The sequence below is a fragment of the Myotis yumanensis genome, unplaced genomic scaffold (genome assembly GCF_028538775.1).
Source record: "Myotis yumanensis isolate MYYU_CA2020_CCGP unplaced genomic scaffold, mMyoYum1.0.hap1 SCAF_2, whole genome shotgun sequence".
Lineage (NCBI taxonomy): Eukaryota > Metazoa > Chordata > Mammalia > Chiroptera > Vespertilionidae > Myotis > Myotis yumanensis.
Window position 1 is genome coordinate 189086410 of NW_027223753.1, and position 22644 is coordinate 189109053.

General features: G+C 37.1%; 1 protein-coding gene across 6 annotated transcripts in view; it reads left to right on the forward strand.

Annotated features, from left to right (window-relative positions):
- Positions 1-2052: 2052 nt before the first annotated feature.
- ZBBX (zinc finger B-box domain containing) overlaps positions 2053-22644 on the forward strand; it is a 105914-nt gene continuing 85322 nt past the window's right edge. For 3 of the 6 annotated variants that reach the window (XM_070403637.1, XM_070403641.1, XM_070403642.1), the window contains exons 1-5: positions 2053-2114; positions 9601-9717; positions 12096-12209; positions 13783-13873; positions 21632-21680. In XM_070403637.1, coding sequence (XP_070259738.1) covers positions 9650-9717; positions 12096-12209; positions 13783-13873; positions 21632-21680 — 322 coding nt within the window. In that variant the 5' untranslated portion in view covers positions 2053-2114; positions 9601-9649. Of the gene's footprint in view, positions 2134-3139; positions 3193-4380; positions 4449-9600; positions 9718-12095; positions 12210-13782; positions 13874-21631; positions 21681-22644 lie in introns of those variants that run through there. The other 3 variants (XM_070403639.1, XM_070403638.1, XM_070403640.1) reach the window with 3 other exon arrangements.

Genomic DNA, 22644 nt, shown 5'->3' on the forward strand with positions numbered 1-22644 from the left:
CCAGTAAATGCTTTTAACAATTCTTCTCTGCAGTAAAAAAAAGTGCTGTACAGAAGTGATCGGAGTTTTTATGTAAAATTCTGCTCTTGATGAGGTCAGAAATGAAGTTAGTTTACTGTTCCCTGTCTGGAATATTCCTTGCCCTGATTACCCCATGTCTTACTCTCTCCCCGAATTCAGAGGCTTCCCATCAATCGTTAATTAGCTGCCTCCTGCATGCCCACACTGGGGATCAAGCCCGCAACCAAGGCATAGTGCCCTGACTGGGAATTGAACCATGACCTCCTGGTTTATAGGTCAACACTCAACCACTGAGCCACGCCAGCCAGGATATTTTATTTCTTTATTCTGCTCTGTCTTTAAAACACCTGGCATATTTATATGTTTATTTACTGACTTTCTGCCTACATTAAAATATAAATTTGACAACAGGAGGGGCTATGTTTTTTCCCCACTGCCATATTTTAGAACAGTGATAGTGAACCTATGACACGCGTGTCAGAGGTGACACACGAATTCATTTTTTGGTTGATTTTTCTTTGTTAAATGGCATTTAAATATATAACATAAATATCAAAAATATAAGTCTTTGTTTTACTATGGTTGCAAATATCAAAAAATTTCTATATGTGACACGGCACCAGGGTTAAGTTAGGGTTTTTCAAAATGCTGACACGCTGAGCTCAAAAGGTTCGCCATCACTGTTTTAGAACCTAGAATGGTGGACCCCTAATAAAAAATTGTTGAATGAATGAATGGATGGATCATGATGAAAACCTTTCCTGGTAATTTGAAGGGCACAGCTATCAGGGAAATGCAGCCCCAAACAAGAAACTTCTACGAGTGTCATATCCATTTAAAACTTGTCACTGTATAAGATTTAAAGGAAAGACTCGGAGAATTTATACTTTGAGCACTAAGATAACAAAAGCCACAGCCATACCACCACCACCATTTTTAAGTATTTATTAAGTACCTACTATGGGCCTGGATTAGTACTTAAAGACTTCATGGGGATTATTTCATTTACTCTTCCATGCAGATCATGTATGGACTAAGTGTAACGTTATGGATTAAACTGGGTTTTGTAACATGTTCAAGGTCGCACATCAGGTGAATTGTGGCAGCACTAGAAGTCAAACTCAGGTCTGCCTTAATTTCAAAGCCCAGAGTCATGACCACAGGCTATTATTGTTCTTTCTTATCTATTCTGGTTATAATCTTATACAATTGAATCTGCCAAGGCAAAGCATTGTGTTCTTAAATGAGTATTGGCAGGCGCATTAATGTGGAAGGGGGGTAGCATTGTAACCACAGACATTGAGATTATTAGTCCAGAAATAAAGGAGGATTTGTGTGGATAAGCATAAAAGATTTTTTGACAACTGCCTGCAGAATCAGCCATGCATCCTACTTGCAGAATATAAAAACAGCGATGAAAAACTACAGCATATTTAGGAAGCCAAAAATTAAGTTCACCTCAGGTGATTCTGGGAAGTGTGGGTTTATATTCTCTCTTTCTCTCTCTCATTATACCTATCCCCCCTCCCATATATTTGGTGTAAAGAAAAGAGAGTTCTGAGTTTGCCAAGAGACCTGGGTTCTAGTCTTGACTTTGTCTATTGTGACCGTGGATAAGCAACTGAACAGGGCATATATGTGCGAGTTCTGAACTTGTTTGGATTAATTCCTCTAGGGTCTGCCCTTTTGCTGGCTTTGTAATTTTGGGTTGTTATTCAAACTCTCTGTGCCTTAATTTTCTTAGCTATACCTTAGGCTGCTGTGAGGGTAAATTAAATATCACAAATAAAACTCTTAAAATAGTGCTTGGAATACGGTGGGGGCTCAGGGTTAGCCAAGGGTTACTCAATCCAGCAGAAAGTCTCCAGACCTGCAGTTTCCCAGCCCTTTATTCCCTCCCTCTCCTTCTTCCTCTCCCTTTTCGCCTTCACATATCCCCTCCCCTATCCCAAGCCGGCATGGGATAGCTCCCTCTGCCGGCCGACAGCGGAAGGACCCAGCATTCCGGTTGCTATGGGTACTGAGGCAACGCGGTAACCAAGGAGACCAAGGCGGAAGCTGTGGGCGGCTAGCTTGGGCGGCGGCTGTGACGCGTAAGCCTGGGGTCTGCAGGTGGGTGGGCAGGCGGCGGCCGGGGGCTGGGGGTTTGCGGAGCGAGGGAGCGCTGCGGGTCTGGGCGGTGAGGGGAGCGGGGTGGGACGGCGGGGCAGGAGAGTGGTGCTGGGCCAGAAGGTATTTGCTGAGCCCCTGCCGAGTACCGGACCCTGTGTCAGCCCCGCAGGCTGCGCGAGGAGGCCTTGACCTCCGGAGTGGAAAGTCCTCTTTTCTGCAGGCAAAGGACTTCTCAGCTCAGGATGTTCATGGAGACCTGAACCCTGGAGAGCCCCAGGCAGGAAACCGGGCCTTCAGCCTTGGTACCCCTTCGACAGCCGGACCTTTTGAAGTGCCAGTCTCTTTTATTCTTTGAAGTTATTGGCGCTTTAGGAAAAACCTGGTGCCTGAGAAATGATCACCTTCCCTCTCCTAGCCTTCTTTCTGCCTGGGCGGCCTCATGCGCCCGCCCACTTCATTCCTCCCAAGTAGAGGCCACAGAGAGGGATGCCAGATTCCTGATGAATCTGAAGCTGTGGAACTTTCCCCCTCCTTCCCCAAATCAGCATTTGAGGGGCTCAATATATCGGTCTAGTTATGTATTGTTTTATACTCTGATATTTAAAATCCAGAGACAGCAAGTCTCAAAAAAAGAAAGTCATATAAAGTTGAAACTTCACAGGATAAAATTATGCAAACTGTATGCTAAGGGGAAATTAAAAAAACACACAAAAAACCCACACACAACAAAAACAAAATGGAAGACTGCAGCTCCCTCTGGCAGCTTATCTTAGAGGTTACATAGAGGTCGACCCTGACCTACTATAAAATATGCCAGTTGTATCACAAATTAATTATTTGAAAGTACCTCGGTCCTTGGTTTATTTCCTTCAAAACCCAATATTTTCCACAATTATTTTATTTGTTTTTAAATTTTTCTTAATTCCTTCAGCAGAGTGTAAGTCTAATGAGGATTGGGTACCATACCTGTCTGGTCCACCTTGTTCGACAGTGTTGAACCTGATACCTGGCACAGAAGAGGTGTTTAATGTGTATTTGCTGAAAGCTTATCACAGTCTGGTAGGATACTTGGGGGAGAAAACCCAAATATTTGTTGAAGTGGGAAAGAGGGTGGTGTGTTCATTTAATTTTTTTTCCTATCAGGCTGATTGTGCAATAAATTCAAAGCAGTAGAGAAAAATTAAAACGTAGCACATTATTATTGGCAGTACACTCTATGCAAGCCTTCTACTAATTGCTGGGGATTCAAAGACCAAATATTTGAGATACTTGGGAAACAACACCTATATAAGGGAAGCAGCAAACAAATGACAGGAGACAGTGTATAATAGCAAATGAATGTAATACACACGATATCCTCACAGTTTGAGAATCTCATTTTTGATGGAAGAAATCTTCATGGTAGAGGTGGCCTCCGAACTGAGTATTGAATAGAATACAACTTGGTGAGCAGAGAAGTGGAAAATTAAGCATAAGGGTTAGGAAGATTGGGATGCATAATGGAGGATCTTACTAGTAAGTTCCAAGCGGAGAAACTGGGTATTTGTTGTTTTCCTAGGACTACTGGGAACTGTTTAGAGGCAAACATTTGTGACCCCAGATTACATGGGAGAAGCCAGACACTCAATACATTTTCAATGCTGTTTGAATATATTGCTGTAAAATATTTGATGTCAAACAGTTCTTTTTCTAAATTTTCTTTTTGTGGCAGATTAAGAGTATGCAAAGGGCAGGAATCTGAATGATAGGAATGTATCATTTTAAGTAAATAGAATCATATTTAGATTTTGAGTTTTAAGAGGAGACAGTAGGACTGGGAATAAAATTGTAATTCCTGGCTTTATTACCAATCTTGGACAGATGCCATAATTTGCCCATTCCTAAAATATTTGCCAGAGAGCACCTAGGGCAGTGGTTCTGCAAACTCATTAGTCAACAGAGCCAAATATCAACAGTACAATGATTGAAATTTCTTTTGAGAGCCAAATTTTTTAAACTTAAGCTATATAGGTAGGTACATTGTTATTAACTTAATTAGGGTACTCCTAAGGCTTAGGAAGAGCCACACTCAAGGGGCCAAAGAGCCGCATGTGGCTCGCGAGCTGCAGTTTGCCTACCACTGACCTAGGGTATTAGTGGATTGTAAGAGAATGAGTAGGAGATATAAAATATGAATACAGGGTGTCCCAAAAACGTGTATACACACTTTAACAGCTGATAGCTCAATTGATGTTTCTTTCTCTTCAGCCAGATTAAGCTTTGAACAAAGGAAATTTACCCTAAAATACTACTGGAAGTTTGAAAACGCAGCCGAGGTACAAACACTGCCTTTATAATTATTTACAGTGTCCCAGCCCCCCCCCCCCCCCAAAAAAAATATGTAAACACACTTTAACAGCTGAACTCATTTAATTTTCACTCTTTTCAGGTTTAAAATAATGATTTGAAATAATGGGTGAAGCCATAATAGGCTGTGAACAAAGGAAATTTATCCACTACACTTTTTTTTAAGGGGAAACATAAAAGATAAAGGTTACAGCACAAAACCATCATCAGTTAATGAATTGAGGGGCACAAATACCTAATGAAATGATTCTTGATGTTTGTGATTCCATTGCTTCATGTTATCAGCAGCATGTGGACCAGAACGGTCATCAGTTTGAAAAAAAGGCGTTGGCAAAAAAAAAAAAAATCATTTCCGTAGATTCTTTTAAATTTTGAAGATGAACTGTATGTTAATGTACATGTACTTTATAATCATTCAACGTGTGTATATATATTTCTGGGATACCCTATATATGAAAGAGCTTTTTTTCCTAAAAGTTATGGTTTATAAGTTTAATATTTTTATTGCTATTTATAATCAGATGTTTCTAGTTAATACAGGATTAATAATAATTGTATATTACTTTACTGTCATGCCTTTCAAAATGTTTTTAAGCTACATAAAAGTTTCTTTATATTAAATCCAACCCAGAGGTTCATTCTGTAAAATAGATAAAATCAGAGAAGTTGTGGATAAAGCAGAGCCTTTAGTGATCCCCCCATTCCCTTTGCAAAGTAGTTTCTAAGGTTACCCCTCTCTGTACTCCAAGCTTCCTGGAGGTTCCTTAGGAGCCCACTGTTTTACAGGCCACAGATAGCCTGAAAATTGGGGGCTGCGGGTGGGATCCTCACCATTTTCATCATGTGGATAAAGCGAAGCTCAGAGATCACTCTGACACAAAGTCTTCTGAACTTAAACACAGTATCTTTTAATGTTTTCATTTTTAGTTGGAAGGTATTTTAAAATGATATCTTGCCCTTGCTATCTAAAGAAACTTTCTCAGTTGTTCTCAAGGGAGCCTGCACATAGAATGTGAACCATGGGTGACCTGGGTAACATGAAGCCCTGAGCCAAGCTTAATGCTCAGCTCGACGGCTTGGCGGAAGGAGTGAGTGCAGCGTGAAAGTCAAGGCCTGATTTGCTTTCAGCGCCTGTGCTAGGAGGAAGTGCCATGCATTCATTTAGCAGTCCACGCAAGCACAAGTTATTATGCTAGGGATTACATATTATCAGCTTTTTCTTTAGATTTTTAAGAAAATATATATATATATGGAATAATGGTATCAGAGAAAATATTAAAATTTCAACTCTTAAGAGTTTAAATCTATTTTTAATATGTATTTTCATTTAACATTTCTTGCTTAGGTCTCTGATTTCTAAGTACATGCTAAACATGTTAATCCATTCAAAAGAGCTTGCTTATTAGACCCTTTTAGAATATGTGCTAATATTAAAAAATCCTGATTTATTGGCTTTTAACCTGTCAGGTTTAAGATTATCTGAATCTTTAGAAAAAGCAACTAATCTTATATAAGTTTTCAGTTATGCAAAATGGCCCACCTTGAAAACAATGTTTTCCTAAACCTCCCATTCTACCAGTGTCCTGATGGTAAATTCTTGGAGACTAGGACAACTCTATTATTATTATTATTATTATTATTATTTATTGATTAAAGTATTACATATGTCTCCTTTTTCCCCTATTGACCTCTCCCTGGCCACTCCCACCCCCCAGCACATGCCCTCACCCGCTAGTGAAATGTATTTTTGTTGATTTCAGAGAAGGAGGGAGAGAGATAGAAACAGCAGCAATGAGATAATCTTTGATTGGCTGCCTCCTGAATGACCCACACTGGGAATCGAGTCATCAACTGGGCATGTGCCCTGACCGGAATCAAATCCTGACCTCTGGTTCAGAGGCCTTGTTCTCAACCACTGAGCCATGCCTGTTGGACCACTAGGGCAACTCTTGATGAATGCTCTGAGTTTTTAGATGTATAGCTCATCCTAACTTCCTTGTTTCCATCTGGTGGCAGCAGGCCTTGGTGCTTGGGTTGCATTCAGAATGAGAACTAGGTAGGAGGATCATCAAACCATCATGGACAATTTTGGGTCATATTGTTTGTAAATGTGTGGGGAAGAACAAGGTTGGGGACAGAAAAATGATGCAGCCTAATAAATCAGGTTACTAGAAAATGTTCCAAATAACTACTAAACTTTTTGGATTTAATGATAAGACAAAAAAAGAGTGACCAGAGGACAGGCGGAGGTTTGCATCACAGGGATTTTATCTGTATCCCCCTGGTTAGGCAACTGAAGTTTTGTGCTTTGCGATTCTTCTTGATGACATTGTTATATCCTTGCTCTCCCAAGAAAGGTGACTAATTCTCTGTTGGTTTTACGGAAGGAAACATGCAGAAGAGAATGACTCACAATTACAGTCTTTCTTTTTTTTCAGACAAGAAAATTGGCTTATGTGTGTGACTCGATAAAACATTCAATTGAGAAGAAACCTTACTAATTGCATTCAGTGAAGTGAAATGCCCTCTGAATAAGACCATTTATTGGTTAAATCACATTATCAGCAGAGATATAAATCTGAATCATCTCGTGTTAATGCAATTCACTGACTTTTCTTTCATTCTTTTCAGTCTTTCCGTATTCAGCTTTATGCATATGTACATATACAAAAAATTGTATATCTCAATGCATAAAGTCAAGGCACTGTAAATTATTTTAATTAATTAGACACATTAACTGTGGATTTTTTTTACTTTTTTAATGATAATGATGAATTATTAATTTTCTTGCAAAACTTACCAACAGTAGACTAGGGTCCAATAGTTGGATTACTTGATTATAATTAAAAAAAAAAGGGATATAGAAGCAGGATTATTCCTGGAGGTTGTATTAAAGGTAGCTTTTGTAGCCTCTGTTTGATAAAAAGGAGAGATTTTACCTACAAAGAAGATGCATCCTCCCCAAAAGCAAACAAAATCCTAGGTTTCTGTTCCTATGGTAGCTTTAGTTCTTTTTGACACCGATTTTAGCTTTGAGAGACAGGAGGTGGTGGTTGAGAAACGAATCTGAGTTGGGTGTTCCTCCTAAGTCCTTCTGTTGGAAAGTCCCATGGTATTGCTATTGCTTATGTGGCTTTCTCTTTGATTGTGGGTTCTTTGAGGGAAGATACCATGTTTTTTACCATTGTGACTTCAGTACCAGTAACTGGGATCACAAAGGAGCAGCTACATAAATGTTGATCAAAGGCAGAAATATACATACTGCTATGATGCAACCTCTCACTACATTGCTTACAATTTAAAATTATTTTGTGAAATTCCATTTTGTAATTATCTTCAAAGAATAAATTCCTTCAGACTTTCCTCCAAGGTTGCAGAAGTCTACCCTTTCATGGTAGATTTGATTTTTGGAGGTAAGGTTATGTGAAACTAGATTTGAGTGAACAAAGTAGTTGCTTCTGTGGGCATTTTTATTTTAAATGAAGCACAACAAAAAAGATTTGTGTGTATTTTTGAGTGTATGATGGATTCTGAAAACGGTTTCAAAAGAGACATTCCAAAAATGTTTTGATCAGTGGTTGCATCATTGAAATTATGTTTCCCTAAAGAATAACAATGAATAGTCATTTGGTTGTGTAGACTTTTTTTTTTTAAATTTTGTTTTATTGCTTAAAATTGGTTGTGTAGACTTTGAAGTCATAATAACCTTCCATTTGGTTATTCATATTCTGATGCCTACTCTTAAGTCTGTGCAAAGCTTCTAGTGTTATTTTCTATTCTTTTCTCTAAAACTTTCAGTGACTCTCCTTAGCTACAGAATAAATTCCAAAAGTTTTATGTTGTCATATAAAGCCACCCATTATTGGGCCTCAGCCTTCATTTCCAAACTTATGCCTACTTTTCCCCCTTCATGTAACCTATACATCAATCAAATGGAAGCAGTCAGTCCCCATTTAAGAGCTGTACTTTCTTACAGTGTAGAGTGATCATTAAATCCATATCATCATATATAAGCCCTGTTTCTACTTAAAGCTATACTTTATAAACTAGCCAGCTCTCTTTTCTCTTCCATTATTATATGTATAAGTTTTATGGCCCTTATCATTTCCACCTTGTTTTATAGTGTTTACATATTAAATACCGTATTTGACTCTATGCCATTTGAGTCCAAACAACAAATATTCTTGGGCCTTGACTCCTTCATGCCTTTCAGCCCAGTACTTTGCATATAGCACAGCCTTAACAAATATTTATAGGGGTATGAACATATAAGAACACATATATAAACTGATAGTACCAAATGGTTTGAGCACTTAAGAGTAAGGACTTTATGATATTGCCTCTTATATTTCTAAAGGGTATTGGAATTTGGAAATTTTTATTCATATAAAAATCTAATAGTTTTGCATGTGATTCAGTAATTCAGCATTGCAGAGTAAATTATTATAGGACCATGAATAATTGGGATACTCAGGAAATAGGGTGTTCTGAATAATTTAATTTTCTGGTTAACTTAGAGTTAGGCAGAAAATCTATTTTGTTTCATTTCTTGTTGAAAATACTTTCTAAATATGCTAATTTATGACCTTAGGCTAAGAGCATCATTAAAATTTTCTTTGATAAATTAGAATATTAAAATGCCTTTGGGTAATCGTTATATACCTTAATTCTCATCTTACATGACCATATATGCAAAAAAAAAAAGAAGTTTTAAGTTTGGATTGTATCTCTTTTCACTATATTTAGCCTTGGATGTTATTTTTGGATGAGAACAAATACATGATATATATTTTTATAACCTTAACATAGAAAGAGCCAGAATATGTACTCTACTTGTGTTTATGAATGCTTTTGTCACTTTCAGTTGAATATTGCCATAGTCTTTTGCTACATAATTATTGGTAAAATTTTATTTCCATCAGAAATGTTGTATTTATAACTTTATTGGTATCTAAATGTATATAAATTATAATAATTTACCACATATATTATTTTTTTTGTTGTTTAACCTTTGATTTAGCCTTTTCCATCCTAACAGTTTCTGAGTTATATGTAGTTTCAAATTTGTATGTTTACCTCTTTACCGCTGACATAATGCTTTTGTCTTTGTTGCTTTTTCAGAAGTTTCCACAAATAACAATAATTTCTAGAAAATATTAAGACAGTAATCATGAACAGCAAAGACTTTGTAGTTCTTCCATGGGGAAAACCTGGACATTCTGTGAAGCTAAAATATAAGTAAGTGCATACATATTTACTTAGGGAGAAATAATTCTAAAGTTTTTGTATATTGTAACTGAAAGCATTTTTACGTAAGGCTGTTTAGAGTTGAACTCTAAATTTGTGAATTCTTATCTCTATTTTTTTCACACCTTGTATGTTCATCTATAGGAGAGTTGGCCTGATAATAGTTTGAAAAGTAAGGAATAAAAATATTTATGCCCCAGGAATAGAAGGGAAACATTAAAAATGAAGGTTGTGCCTACTAACTATTAAAACTATAGCAGAAAGTTACAAATATTTTTGTGACACTTATATAAAATAAAATAAAAAAGATATTTCTCTGAGAAAAACTGAAAGAAACTAAAAATTAAGGAGACTATTAGGGTGAGTGACCTTTTAACAGGAAAAAGGAAGTCCTCACTAATTGAACACTTTGCGTGGTTAAAAGATGCTATGTTGAATTCACCTTTCTCAGGAAGAATACCTTCTATCCTAGATTGCCTGGTAGATGCATTCAGCCAGAGCCAAGCAGCTCTGGGTATCCTGGGAATTTCATGACATGGCGGGGATGCCAGAAGTTCAGTATTCTGATTGCCTTTGAGATCATCTAGAGTCCCTGAAAATTCCTAAGACCTTCCTCTACAATATCACTAAGAGCCAGCTAGCATAGGTTGGGAACAGACTGTGGGTTTTTAATTTTAATTTCTGAGTTCCCTAATCCAGATCAATGGTCCTATGGTATTCAATATCTTCAGAGCTTTCCCAATTCTCCCTTTACTGTAAAAGCATTGTGTAACTAGAAAATGTGATGCAAATTTATGGCTTTATCATGATAAGGATTCACATTTATTTTTTATTTTTTGGGGGGGAGGGGAGATATGCAATTGCTGGTATTACCAATTTCCCTTTATTCTGCTAAAAGAAAAGAGGATGTGCATTTGATTTTAGTGATATGTTCCAAGTCTGTGTGTACAGACTTATAAACATTCATCCAACAAACATTTATTCAGAGTTCTAGGAATGGTAGAAACAAAAGTAGGAAGTCATAATCTGTCCTCAGGTACCTTGTAGAGGATGTTAGTAAACAAAATTGTTCCTACAGTTCCAGGGGCTGGATATGTGCCCTTTTGGTATGCTCAGGTACCTCCCTGTACACCTCCAGTGAGCTCACCATCATACTATATCTCAATTACACTCATGCTTGTCTGTGTTCCTCTCTATACTAGAAGCTCCATTGGGTCTCATATTCTATTACCTAATTTAGTGAGTGTATGGTATGTAGTAGGGGCTGAATTACGCTTGTAGAGCAGATATAATGAAAACAAGCCTTTCCATCAGTATCCTTGCCAGCTTCCCTAAACCCTCTGGACAGCCTTTTCCTCTTGTCACTTTTTATATATCTCCCTGGATTGTGTTCATTTGGGGACACACCTTTGGCTCCCTTGCTCCTTGGTGACTCCTCACCATCTTTATAAATTAGTTCTCTTTTCTGATTTTCATTATTCTTGTTTTGGTTTCTTGTGATAGCATGTGTGGGTGCCCATGCTACATGATTATAGTAAGCCACTCATGTAATACAGAAAATAGAGATTTAAACTCATCATAGGTAATAAAAGATAGACAACTCGGTTAGCTTAGACCCATGGAAGAGTCAATGACATGCTGACTAGAGAATAGTATGTAAAATGAAGGAAATAGCTATGTCAAAAGCTTGGTGGGCTTCAGATATTATTATCAAATCTATAAGGGGACTCTTGTTTAAAAAGTTATCTTCTTATTGTTTTTCTTCAGAGGAAACAATTGGTGGTGCTTGTCTCAGTTCCCATTTAACCTTTTCGATGGGTCCTGTACCAAAACCCTAATAGGTGCTTTCTCCAAGCAGGCTCTGTTCTTTTTTTTTTTCATATTTAATTTTTTTTATTAGATATATATGACGTAAAGATAGAAATTTACTGAAGATTTAGCAAAAGTATGTATTCTGCTTACATAGAAAAAGTGGTTATTTTAAACACTGTGATTCAAAAACACTTGAATCCTTAGAGAAAAGACAGTATAAAATTTAAAAATAATTTTCCTTTGTTTTCTATTGTGTGCCATAGATATTTGTTCATATATAAAGGCATAGCTCACAGATAAAGTGAATTATGATTTAAAACCTCAAGCAATGCAATGGGAAACATAAAAGCCTAAGATTTGCAGAGATACCTGCTTAAATAGAAAGTAAATGCTAACTTTAGAAACCATATTTTAAAGAACAAAGAAAGTAGTTAACATGCTTTGCCGCTATTTATTACTCATAATTTTGCTTAAAAGGAAAAGTTGATATAAAATTACTTAGCTTTGATTTTGTTGGTTTATCCCAAATGAACATTCTGCCTTTAAATCTTATTCAGAAATTTCCGAGAACTGAAGATGGAGAAAGTACAGTTAGAGTTGGAGAACCATGAGATGGAAAAGAAACTACAAGAGTTCCAATCAACAAGGAGCAAAGACAAAGAAGAAAGAGAGTAGGTGACGTTTTTAGATAATTTCAGAGGAATAAACGGAATTATGTGAAGAACTATTTTATGTCCTCTTGTCATTCCAATAAAGATCTGTCCTGAATGAATAATTTCTGGCTTTTCCTGATGATCAAGCAATATTGAATTTCCCCTGGTTTTTTTTTTTCTATTTGTGTTTCTTATATAAGACATGTTGCTTTTTGAAATCACCATTACTTTTGTATCTTCTGGACCTTGTTTACGCTCACATGTTCTTATTTCTCTTCTTCTATTTTTCTTCTGAATCATTTATAGTCTGGAATTTTCAGGACATTAATACAGAACTTTCCCTTTGCTCCCCTAAAATTGCCATCAATAGGAGATTGCTAGTTGATGTTTAGAGTCATTATTATTTATTAAAAAACTTTGGGGGCAGGTGTTTACATGTACCTACACATATAAGAATTATTCAAGACCATGAGTATGTTTGAAATATTTTAAACCAGTATGCTTTAGCTGAAATTCTATTAAAAGAAAATTCAGATGTTTATTATAGTTTCAGTAGAATTTATCTTTATGTCTATCTCTTTGAAAAATATTGATGACACCTGCACACACCCTTTCAGGGCATCTCAATAGTGTATGTCACCCCAGCCGACAAAGTTTATTGTATATTTTGCTGCTCTTCTCTTCATGATCCAATTACCAGTTTTATTTTTTGAAACTTCACTGCTTTGGACTTCTCGGTGGTTCACAAATGTGTCTGTGAATGAAAGCTTCTGTAATCAGCCCCCAAGAGTCAGTTTTATTTAGCCGAGGAACCTTTTTTGGATATTTTTAAAATTGTTCTGAAGCTTGACTGAGTTTTCAGAAGAGGTAAATGCCTTACTGAGGTTACATGGATAGTAAATGTTGTCACCAGAATGAGAATGTGCCACTTACTGGTTAGGAAGTTAGAAGCCCAGTGTTCTCTTCTTGGCTTTCTTACTCATTATCTGTGACCTTGCGCAAGATTTTGTCTCATTACTTTTTAAGTGGGAATTGAACTCCCTGCTCTGTTGACTTAAAAAAAAAAATGTGAGTCTCAAAGGTACTTTGAAAACTAAACTGTAGAGCAAACAGTTTGCCTTCTTTGTACTATCTGTTACCTTTCACTGTGGGAGCTAATTTTAAGTTTTAATAAGGAATTAATCACTTAGTAGATCTACTGAATATTTTTTATTATTGTTTTACTTCCTTTTCCTCTTTACATGTGTGAACCCTTAGCTTTTAAAATTGCATGACAATCTGTAAAATTTCCTAAAAATCAGTCAAGCTATCTATAGTCATTATAATGTCCAAAAAAATGGAATACTTCATCTCTCTGGACATTTCACTTTTATTCATTTTATCACAAAAGTTCCAAATATGGTAGAGCTATATTTCAGAATTACCGAGGATGCTGTGGCATTATTGATATTTCATTTTCATTTTGTGGTGGTCTGTTACATGCTAAAAACTGAATTTCCATTTCCTGAAATAGGAAAAATATATTTGTTTTCATTAAAAGGAGAAATGTGTTTGGTTATTACATTTTATTTTCTGTTTATATGTATTGAAGGTCAAGTGACTATCACTGGAAATCTGGAAAAGTGGGAAAATTGGGTAATCAGTCACATATACTGTCACAAAATAGAAGAAATGTTATTAAGGTAAGAAAATACTATTTGATTCTCAAGCAGTTTGCTAAGCAATAATATATAAATTATGTTTTCGGGTCTTACATTCCTCTCCATACTTAAGAACTTACTGTTCTTGTTTTAACAACTGCATGTTATTGGATTTTGATTAATTTTTTATAGGTTATATAGAACTTTCATATTCAGATATGTTTTTGTTTTCCATCTGCAAGTTGATTTTTAGAAAGTCACTTTGAATTGAATTTTTTTAAACTAAATTTTCTCATTCAGTTCAGTTCTGGTTTCAAGTATGTGAAACAGAACAATGTGGTTATATATGCGGGTTATTTGATGTAACAAAGGGACAGTTTTTTTCTGCCTTTTCATTATATCGCATTTGTTTAACATGTTGATGTTCTGCTTAAATAATAATTATTATCCATATCCTCTTGATTGTACATGTTAAGATACCCAAGGGAAAACTACTTACAGGTTTCCAAGCTATAGAATTACTTGATCTTTACTATCCTATATAATAAAAAGGTAATATGCAAATCTACTGAACAGTGGAATGACCGGTTGCTATGATGCACACTGACCACAAGGGGGCAGACGCTCAATGCAGGAGCTGTCCCCGAGCCTGCAGGACCTAATTGTCCTATCTAGGTCTGCTGGCCAACCTCAGTCCCTTCCCCTGGCTGGCAGGCTCCAATCGCCCAGGAATGGGTGGCGGCGTGGGGGCAGGACCAGCAAGCTGGTGGGACTGGCAAACCTCTTGGTCCCTCCCCACGGCCAGCTGGCATTCTTTCCCTGGCCAGCTGGTATTCTTTCCTGCAGCCAAGACACAGGTTTGCCCACAGCTGCAGACAGTTGCTCCTTACTCCTCCCCACCTGTTCTCTGAAGGGGAGGGAGAAGCCTTCAGCAAGGTAGCAGGCGTTGGTTAGGTGGGTTGTTGAGGAACCTGTCTCCTGATGCTGCTGAATTCTAACCCCAATTCTAATTCCATGTTCTCTGCTGAAAGCACCTGATCTTACCCTCCTCAGTGGTGATGCAACCTGAAAGCTAATGGGACCTTTTTGTGGGATAGGTTGTCGTGCCCCAGGACCCTGCAAGTAGAATCCTCCAGCGAATAAACGCAGTGAACCTTCAGGTGTGACCAGAATGACCCTGATAGTGCCATTGGCCCCCTAGAACTCTCTCGGGCATGGGCCCCACACCCAATCCCTTACCATGAAAGAAATTCCACACAAAAGCACCTCCTGTGAACAGGTCTCCACTGGGGGGATCACTGCCTCCTACATGGGCTCGAAGTATATCCTGGGCCGGGCCCAACTCAGGTACAAGATGGTGAATGTGGAACTGGAGGTAGGTGGTGGCAGGTGGCGGGCCGGCTGCTGGCAGCCAGGGAAGATGGTCTTGAGCACAGGCCAGGCCTAGGGACCATACCTGCACATGGATTTCATGCACCGGGCCTCTAGTGTATTATAATATAACATTGCATTATATGTATGGTTAAAGCCAGATGAGTGCCTTTCTATAAAGAAAACTGTTTTGCTTCTGAATTCTTTAGTACAAGATCCATGACTTTGTGAGTTTTAACTTATATAGCTTTTATTTTGATATACTTGTTATTAAACTTTCATTGGACTATTGGCATCTACAAACATGTTGCTTGGTGCTTCTAAACTTTTTGGCTTTGAAAAAGCATTTTATATTACTGAAATATGTTTCTTTAATTTTTGGATTAATAGTTGATAACCCACCTTCCATTTTTTATTATCTTTCTGAGATATAGTGTTCCATGTTTTGGATGCTATTGCAAATATAATGTATTAAAAATGCTGACTCTGTGATTCTTATCTAATTCATTCTTTAGTATTTATTTTTATTCTTAAAATATATTTTATTGATTTCAGAGAGGAAGGGAGAGGGAGAGAGAGATAGAAACATCAATGATGAGAGAGATTCATTGATTGGTTGCCTCCTGCATGCCCCCTACTGGGATCGAGCCTGAAACCAGGCATGTGCCCTGGCCAGGAATCAAACTGTTACCTCCTGGTTCATAGGTCAATGCTCAACCACTGAGTCACACCAGCCAGGCTATTCTTTAGTATTTATTAAGTGCCTTCTTTGTCATGTAGTGAATTATCCTTGTTCTCCAGGAGATCCTCATCTAATGTGGAAGATAATGACATATAAAATATTTATAGAAAACATCAGTGTGTAATTTTTGCTATAACTATTTAGTGTATAGCCATCTGTGCTTGAGAAATAATAGTTTAGTTCTGCAAATATTTGAAAGTCTACTAGATGTGTTTGTAAGAAAACTGATGAATAAATCATAATGCTAGTCTCCATAATCTTCATAATTGAGTTTAAGGATGAAAGCTTGGGGGGTTGGGTGCTGTAGAAGGTGGGTATATCAGGTGAGCTAGGACAGGAGGGAAAGCCTTAAATAACAGACTCAGGCTTCTTGATTTTTTTCATTGGATGAATGGAATTCCCTGACAGCTTTGGAGCAGGAGGATTGCAAGATTAAGGTGATGCTTTATGATGGTTGATTTCGTTCAGATATCCAGTGCATTTTAAGTTTATAAATATAGAGCAAATGATATCCAAACTGTTTTGATCATGCATTACATTAATAAAGAATATATTTTGAGCACAGCTTTGTGCCCATGAACTCTTTATTTATAAATAGAATTCAATTACATATATGTATATATGTGCATATATGTATATACACATATATACTTGTATATTAATATATTATGTGTATTATAAAGCACAATATGGATATTAATCAAGGATAATATGAACATAAATAGATCTTTCTTAGTTTTTTTCTGCTCTATTCCTGAGCTCCCTCAGATGTGCATACATGCTACTTTGGAAGCCAATGGTTATAGAGGCAGAGAAATCTTTAAAAGAATCTAGAGATTCTGATGAGAAGCGTATAACTTAAAATGTAGCAGAAGAATTACAAAGGATATATGGAACTAAAAAAGCAGTGAGAAAGGAAAGGAATAAATCAAATATATAATTGATATTGCAGCCTTAGGAGATAGAATAAAGAAAGAAGTTAGAAAAAGAGTTCTGGGGTATTGACTTAGAACTTCTTCCCTCCCTCCCTCCCTCCCTCCCTCCCTTCCTTCCTTCCTTCCTTCCTTCCTTCCTTCCTTCCTTCCTTCCTTCCTTCTTTCCTTCCTTCCTTCCTTTTGCCCAGCTTTATTTAGGTATAATGACAAAATTGTAACATTTTAAGTGTACAATATGATTATTCAATATACATATATGTTGTAAAAGTATCCCCCCCGCCATGCTGAATTAATTAATAATCTATCACCTCACATATTTCTCTCTCTCTCTCTTTTTTTTTTTTTTTTTGGTCAGAACATTTAAGTTCAACCTTTTTAACAAATTTCAGAGATTTAGAGTTTTTATTTGATTTAGGATATTTTTTCCCCATTGATTTTTAGAGAGAGTGGAAGGGAGGGGGAAAGACAGAGAGAGAGAGAAGGAAACATTGATGTGAGAGAGACACACTGGTTGCTTCCCGCCTCAACTGGGGCTTGACCAGCATCAAACCCTTGACCCTTTCAGTCCACGGGCTGATGCTCTAAGTACTGAGCAAAACCGGCTAGGGCAAGATTTAGAGTTTTTATTTGAGTTCTCATGTGTTCATAGAAGCTGAGCTGCGAGAGTAAATGTGGTTCCTTGGAATCTATAAAAAGCAGAACAAAGGTATAAAGGATAAAGCTCAGGAGGGGCAGGTGTGAAGGGTAAAGCTCCAGGGATATGGAGGCAAAGGGAACTTTAATATTTACTCGCTATCTGTTTTACACCAGTCAACAGTTTAGCTGCTTTGTCTGTTTTATCTCACTAAATGCTTATATTACTCTTAAAAGGCACTAGTTATTTTTCTAGTTCCACAGATGAAGTAATTTAACATCAAATGAGTAACTTGCTCAAGGTCAAGCATCAGGGCCAGGATTTGGAAGGCAGGCTTGCAGGCTGGCTCTAAGATAATTCGCCAGCTCTGCAGTGAAGGGAGCCTGAGAAGAGAAAGAACGTTGGGAGTAGAGTCAAAGTAATGTAATTTCATAGAAGGGGAAAGTGAAGGAGGGTGTTTTTAGAAAATATGGAGAAGTCAACCCTGTCTGATACATTGTGTAGCAGAAAAGTTTTGAGTCTAGTTTTAGACCAGTGTTTCTCCCCCTCACCCAGGAGACACTGATAATGTTTGGAGACATTTGATTTCACTAATGAGAGTTTTTTGTCTGTTTGTTTGTTTGTTTGTTTGTTTTGCTAATGGTATGTGATGGCTATAGGCCAGGAGTGCTGCTATACAACCTATAGTACATTGGACAGCTCTCATAGCAAAGAATTATCTTGGCCAATATCAAGAAACCCTGTTTAGACTCAGTTCTTCACTCATTTCGTTAGCTTTGTGATTTTTAGGCAAGTCATTTGACCTTTCTGAGTTTTTCTCACTATGTTTGTAAACATGCGTAATGATAGTTGTTAATTACTTCGCAGAGTCTTTAGTAATGTGTGAGATACTAGGTGTGAAACCAATTGTAACATCAACTGAAAATCACATTGAAATGTCTATTTATGGGGAATGAGGATTTCAAGAAACACTGAATTTGGGTTGATGATCGGGTCATTATTAGATGTAGAGATGAGTTAGTTTGTAGTTGAGAGATGGATTCACAAAATGGAGTAAAGATCAAAGATGCAAATGAGGGGAGTGCCAGTTTCTGGGGAGTGTTATCTTTGAAGAGGCAGCTCAGTAAGGGAAGAAGAATGCATTTTTTTCTGAGACCAGAAAGATGGAAGGGCAAACAGGTGGCGGTAAAGGTAACATTTTAGAGGTTTTGTTTGACAAGGGGGTGAGGCAGAGGAAGCTGTGGAACACTCTGCCTGGGAAGACCTCAGCGTTCTTAGTAATTTTGAAGGTAAGATCATCTGCTCAGATTAAGGAAGGGAAATGGGGTGAATTTATTTTTTTTGGAATGGAGAAGGTTTGGAGTATCCACTGTGGGACTCTTGAATGAGGGTTAGCAGCAAATGAATACATGGATTACTGAAGAGCCATAAGAGCTCACTGGGGTTGTTCAGCATGGATTTATAAGGGACCCAATTAGTATTATGTCATCACAGAGGTAGGCAGGTATGGGGGTTAAGAGGAAGGAGGTAAGGTGATCGTGGTTAGCACTGCGGAACTCTGAGTTTGAAGGATCAGCCATACGGATTGCCACTTAAGTTCAAGGTTTGGTCATAATGGTCAAAGACACATTTAGATGCTCATACTTGTCAGTATGTTGGAGGGTTTCAGCTTTAGGATGTCAGTTGAACATGATATTGTAGTCTCCTCGATCATCACCCAGAAATATGATGGAGAGAAATACTGGGCAGATTGCTGATATTCTGGTGGACAGAGATCCTAGATATTAATAAAGGCAGTAAGTGGGTGGGGAGAACTTTTAGTAGAGGCAGAATGATGACAGCACTAAGGAGCAAACAGGGAAAAAAACACTTTTCTTCTGGTGAGTGAAAGGGAGTAGAAATGTACCTAGTTCCTCCGGAAAGTTCTGTGGAGGAGGTTGTGTCAGAGGAAAGGTGAGTCCAGATACTGTGAACTTTTGGAAGAGAGATTTTTTGAAAGATTTAAAGCATAAGATAGTTAAATGACTCTCTCATAAGGGCTCCATGGAATAGCAGAGGAGCTTAGAAGGACAAACAGTAGAGAATGGCAAAGGTCAAATAGCTAATTGGGTTAAGAATATGTGTAAAGGTGGCTTGTGGGAGGATTGTGGGCCCAGCATGGCAGATGAGGGCATTGAAGGGAGTTTGGAGGCATCTGCGAATGCCAGGGAGGCCATTGATGACAGCACAGTCTGACCCCAATTGTCCACCTGGCATGTCTGTGTGGTAGAGCCACTAAACTGCCCTGATCCCTGATGGCACCTCTTCAACATCTGCTGGTGGAAGGTAAGTGGGTTAATAAGGCATAGGCTTTATTGTATTGAATTTCAGTTATTTAGATATACATATATATGCATATACATATAGTTATATATATGTGTATGCATGTGCATATATGAATGTGTGTGTGTGTGTGTGTGTGTGTGTGTGTGTGTGTGTGTGTGGGTATCGCTAGTCCAGCCCTACTCCACCCTCAATGCTTCCTCAAATAGATAAAAACCAGACTTAGGAAGCCCTGGCCAATGTGGCTCAGTTGGTAGAGCATCGCCCCATGCACAAAAAGGTCACCAATTTGATTCCCAGTCAGGGGAAATGCCCAGGTTGTGGGTTCCATCCCCAGTTGGGGTGCATACAGGAGGCAAACGATTGACATTTCTCTCCCGCATCAATGTTTCTCTCCCTCTCTCTCTAAAATCAATAAAAATATATTTTAAAAAATCAATCTTAGGAGGAAATTCTATTTGCCTGAAAATAGCAGCTAGAAAAATATTTCATTGAAATATTTTTTATTCAGTTTGAGTCATTTGAAATTAGTATGACCAAATTATAGAGCAGAAAAATATTCTTTACCATACTAAAAACAAAGGATAAACTATCCCTAATAACAGCTTTGGTTTGCTTTGGCAAATCCTCTGCCCAGGTAGCCTGTAACCACATTGATCATGCTACAATTCTGACATATCATTAAGGTAGAAATATTGGATACTTTGGTTATAAACCTGAGATTAATTTATCTGTCACTTTTATAATATTAAAAGTTTATAAATATAAGTTGTATTCACTAAGAATTAATTATTTCAATCCCATTTTCTCTTTTGCTGTGTTGGTACATAGCATCTGAGTAGCTACTTAAAGAACGTGAATAACAAATGCCCTTTTGAAGCAAAACCACTAGCTTCACTGAGAATAATTAGGCCTAAATTTTCACATGTCTGTGGTTGGTTGGTACAGCCATCGACATAGAGGCAACCATTGTTCCCATGTTCTCATGTACAAATTGGGCAATTGAGTTTGCAAATTGCAAATTGAAGAGTAGGCATGAACTGACACTGTCTGTGTAGCTGTGCACGCTCCTCCATGTTTTCCTGTGTACTTCCAATGTTTGTTTTAATGCCCAAGGCAAGTATGTGCAATTGGCCAGTCTGTGTTATATAGTTAAGTCTTAAGATCCCAGGATTTTAAGAGAATATTAATCTGAAATACCTAGCAGTTAGTCTTATTTACCCTTTTTTCCCCCCTACAATTGGGAAAGTCAAGGATCACAAATAATACATTTGGAGGTTAAGCTTATGATGCTTAAATATGTGGTTCTCTAAATTGGTCAAATAAGATAATAATATTGGCTCCTACAGTATATAAGCAGAGTAGCTCAGTCATAATTCAGTTTAGATCCAGTCTATGCAAATATTAGACTTTGTGTCTTTTAGAAAGATCAGAGCTAGAAAAGCTTTTATAATACTTGAATAGCAGTGATTTCCTAAAATCATTTGATGATATATAATGATATTTGTTTAACATAAGATAATTTAGTCTCATTAATAATTTATGGTGTTTTAAAAGACTGTTTTTATGTAGTTCCAAAATTTATTTTCTTTTTTATAAATTTGTATCAACTTAATTACAAGGTCTACTTATGCTTTAATGAGGATCTATTAATTTTATATTATTCTTTCAAAACATTTTTTTTGTTCAAGATGCACCAAAATTTTATAACTTTCTGGTATTTTTGGTAAGGACTTAAACTTTCTTTGAATAAGAGAATGTATACCTAACAAATAGTATCTATTTCATTGATATAGCTTTCTCCTGGAAAAGTGAGATTAAAATTACTGAAGGAGAAGCTTCAAGGTAAACAGTTTACCATTTTATTATTAGTTGCTACAGATATAATTTCTTTTACATTTGAATTACATAGAAAATTAAAGTGCTAGAATTGTTTATGCAATATAAAGATTTTAAACCCTCAAATGATGACTCTCTACCTTTGATACTCAAAATACATTTTACTTATGTTTGTTTGTAGTGGAGGGGGGATTAGTTTATTTACAAAGAATATCAACTTAGAATATGATTATAATATAGCATTTTTCATAGTGAGGACTTTCATAGCACTGGTCCTTAAAGTTTATTAATGTAATCTTTTAACTAGGATAATAATTTGGCAGTATAAATTATAAATTAAAATTTTACTCTAGGAAATTAAGGAAATATTGAAAAATTCATTTATATTTTAATATATTTTGACAACAAAAACCTAAATCAATATTGAATATATAATAATTCCAAATAAAGTAAGACTTTTTAATAGAGGACAAGCACATTTGATTTGAATGGCTAAGATGATTTGGCAGAACAAGTTCTAGAAATGTATAACGTTTAGTATAGATGTTCTGTGTGGGCTTCAGTTTGATCTGGAGCTGTGACAGAATGCCACAGGTATTCTATCAAGAGCATAGTTTTTTAGTGTGTGTTTTTAAAATATATATATTTTTATTGATTTCAGAGAGGAACGGAGAGGGAGAGAGAGAGGGAAACAATCAATGATGAGAGAAAGTCATTGATTGGCTGCCTCCTGCACGCCCCACACTGGGATCAAGCCTGCAACCCAGGCATGTGCCCTGACCTGGAATTGAACCGTGACCTCCTGGTTCATAGGTCTACGCTCAACCACTAAGCCACACCGGTCAGGCAAGAACATAGTTTTTAACACTTACTACATTCTATAATGTACATGCCCAGTTTAAGTGAATTTTAAGCAGAGTGGATATGGCTGAATATGTGTGGCCCTATGGTCACAGGAAGGGGACGGTGG